Source organism: Antrostomus carolinensis, unplaced genomic scaffold, assembly GCF_000700745.2.
Source record: "Antrostomus carolinensis isolate BGI_N321 unplaced genomic scaffold, ASM70074v2 scaffold41182, whole genome shotgun sequence".
NCBI lineage: Eukaryota > Metazoa > Chordata > Aves > Caprimulgiformes > Caprimulgidae > Antrostomus > Antrostomus carolinensis.
The window spans coordinates 1-3,549 of record NW_010299575.1 but is presented as its reverse complement, the minus strand read 5'-3'; the positions used below and the strand labels follow the sequence as shown (position 1 = coordinate 3,549).

Below are 3,549 nucleotides of genomic sequence, written 5' to 3'. Positions count from 1 at the left end.
ACAGAAGGGGGCCCTGAAGGCCTCCTGAAAGCCCCGTCGGAAGTTCTCGTTGAAGTAGCCATAGATGATGGGGTTGGCACTGCTGTTGAAGAAGGCCAACCAGTGGGCGAAGGGGAAGACATATACAGTGACCAGGTAGAGCTGGTCTTCACTCAGCTGTCCATAGTCTGTCAGGAGCATCAGCGTCCAGAGGGGCAGCCAGGAGAGGGAGAAGAAGAGGGCAACAATGATGAGCATGTTGATGACCTTGGCCTTCCTCCGGGAGACCCTCCTCGCCTCTGGCTCCCCTTGGTGGCGGGCAGGCGCTGCCGACTTGAAGATCTTGAAGGCGATGCGGGCGTACATGACGACGATGAGAGCGAGGGGGGCCACGTAGATGTGGGAGAAGAGGACGGTGGTATAGATCCTCCTCATCCTGGTCTCAGGCCAGGCCTCCCAGCAGGAGTAGAGAGGGTAGGAGTTGTTGTAGGTGTCCACCATGAAGTGGTGCTCTTCCCTGGTGACAGTCAGGGTGATGGCAGCAGGGCACATGATGAGAAGGGCCAGCACCCAGATTACAGCGATGGTCACCAGGGCTTTCCTCAGCGTCAGCTTCTGCCGGAAGGGGTGGACGATGCAGCGAAACCTGCAGGAGGGCAGATGCCAGTGGCTTTGGGCACCTCGTGGGACATCCCTGAAGAAGGAGGATGGCCAGGACCCAAGGGTGGGAAGGGAGGGTAAGGTGGGTTGCTCTTTCCATATCATTTTTGGTTGCAGAGATAGGTTGGGATCTCTCCAGCTTTTGTGTTTTCAGACCAAGGTGGGGGAGAACACCGTACTGGGATGCCCCATGGACAGCTTTTTAGTCCTCCCAGAGAGATGGATCAAGCTCGTGATGCCCCTGGAAGATGTCCCATGATGGAAAACTGCATGGGACACTCAAATATGCTGAGGGGAGGCTCCATCCCAGTGTCCCCCACACCAACATACCTTTCCACGGCGATGGCCACCAGTGTGAAAACAGAGGCAGAGACCGACGCGCCCTGCACCAAGCCGCTCATTTTGCATGTGGCGTTGTCAAAGGGCCAACCTGTGAGGGGACACTGCAGAGGTTGTAGGTGCCTTTGGCTCAGCCAGGTCCATCAGCACCTCCTTCTAGATGTCCCCATCCACCGTGTCATGGCTGGGGAATGCTAAACCGTGCTCCTAAGTTGGGGCTGCATTCCTGACTCAGACAGAGATGGCCGTTAGCAGTACAGATGCTTAGAGAAAAACCCCCAAATTGGTAAAAAAGATGCTTATTACACTTCATAGAAACTCGAGGAGCATGGAAGTTGTCATTTCTCCTACCCTTACATAGGGCTTGAGTGGTTATCATGAGGACCAACCTTGAGATCCTTGATCAGAAGGGTTTTCATCTTGTTTCTTGACCCCTGCTAAGGTGTTGGCAATAAATAAATTGCACCCTGCAATAAATAAATAAATGCAGACTCTGCCCTGTGCCCAGGTTGTGTTCCAGCAACCGTGCTAATGCCGTGCTTTATCTTTGGAAAGGCCAACAGGCAGAGCTGAGCCAGCACGGGCAGATCGATGCAAGACCAGGAAGGGTTTTTCCAGTGCTGCTTCACAAAGGATGGCTGAACTTTAAATAAATATGTAAATGTAGCATTAAGGTCATACTTCTTTTACCAAAAAATGTCCAAAACTTAAAAAAAAGGACATTTCCCCCCTAAAATAGTAGGTCTAAATGAAACGACACCTTTCATCAGATGTAGTTGAGTGGCCACCACCTGCCCTCCACATCCTCAGCAAAAAAAAGCACCCATGGGGTGGCCTCATGTGTGGGGGCAGAAGGTGGGTGATGCTCCCCATCACTTTCTCTCTCCCCCACTTGTGTCTCACCCCTCCACTGCCCCACTTACCTGTGATGAGGTTGTCCACCAAGGTGGTGGGCATGCAGAAGATGCCAACCAGCAGGTCACTGATGGCCAGGTTGAGAATGAACATGTTGGTGACCGTGCGCATCTGGCGGTTCTTCACCACGATGAAGCACACCAGGATGTTGCCAATCATGCACATGAGGAAGATGAAGGTGTAGGCCAGGATGAACATGATGGCCACGGGGGAGGAGTGCTGGTAGTAAGCCGAGAAGGTGTAGTTCTCCCTCAGGAGGTGGCTCTCACTTGTGGTAGAGTAGAGCCAGCTGCCATTGGAAGGGCCTGGGGAAGGGAAGGCAGGAAAACGAAGCTGAGAGAGGATAAAGTGATTATTCCCTTCATTTCTTAATGCCCTTGGAGGTGGGTTCTCATATTTATACCAGTGCCCAGTCTGGCTGGGAGGTACCCTGCTGGGATCACCTCAGTGCCCCAACAAGTCTCCTTCTCCTTGGGTTACACAGCACAAGGTACTGCAGCACCTCATCTCAATTATTATTTTATATAGTTATTAATTATTTTATATTGTTAATATTTTACAACATTAATATTTTATATCATTATTATTTTAGATCGTTAATATTTTATATCATTATTATGATGAAGAATTAAAGCCCAGAAGACATCCTGTTTCTCATGGGATTTTTTTAGGGATAATGCAAAGAAGAGAAATCCACATCATGACACCACAACAGTCCGGCTGTGTGAAAGCTGTATCCATGAGGTCCCTGGCACAGCCAGCTTGGGAGCACCTCTGCTCCTGGGCATCTGCTGCTGCTTCTCCCTGTGTTTCCAGAGGTTTGCGATTTGAGATCCCCTAAAAATCTTCTTCTCCCCAGCAAAGCCGCAGCACCTGAGGGCGATGGGCTGGGGGAGAGGAGACCTCACCCTCCCCTTACATATAAAGCAATAATTATATGGAATTATGATGATCATTATCTGGGACCACCAGAGCTTCTGATGGAGAGGGGGGATGGCATTTTGTTGCTGCAGATTTAAGAAGAGGGAGCAGGTCTGTGCAGCACCCACCCTGAGGTCTCCACAGCTTTATGCAGGCAGAGACACCAGAGGATGCCAGGTACAGGTAGGAGCTGCCTGCAGCGGTGACGGGACTTACTCCGGGCAAACCCAGGCTGTGATTTTAAGGTAGAAAAAGGCATATTTTTGCTGTTAGGCTCAGCCCAACCGCTTGCAGGTCAGCCCCGCTCTGCGAAAGCACTGCAGGGCTGCTGGGGCGAGATGCTCCAGTGGGTTGGCAAGATGCTCCGATGGGTCTACATCAGGTGCACCCACGTCAGCCGGCTTCATTAGCAGAAACAACAGCAAAAGTATAATGACATTGCCCAAAACCTGTGATATTAAGCCCAAAACTTTGCTGGACTTTAACTGTTGGGGCTGCGATGTCTTGCAGGGTTAGCGGGTGGTGGATGACCTGTGGATGAGGGATCACGGGCGGTTTCAAAAGCGAGGTAGAAGATGAGGAAAGGAAAATCAGGGGCTGCCAAGCACGTGGGGCAGTGCAGGATGAATGGAGGGGTCCTCCGCTGGGATACGGTGACAAAGGGACAAGGGGGGACACCCACCTCCCCGTAGGAAAACACTGGAGGGTAAGGCTGGGCTGATGGAATAGGGGTCT

General features: G+C 51.6%; 1 protein-coding gene across 1 annotated transcript in view; it reads right to left on the bottom strand.

Annotated features, from left to right (window-relative positions):
• The window catches only part of LOC104520985 (neuropeptide FF receptor 1), a 2,354-nt gene extending 161 nt beyond the window's left edge, over nt 1-2,193 (bottom strand). The window contains 3 exon segments of the mRNA XM_029083713.1: nt 1-625; nt 970-1,069; nt 1,902-2,193. Coding sequence (XP_028939546.1) covers nt 1-625; nt 970-1,069; nt 1,902-2,091 — 915 coding nt within the window. The 5' untranslated portion in view covers nt 2,092-2,193.
• Between the last annotated feature and the right edge of the window lie 1,356 nt (nt 2,194-3,549).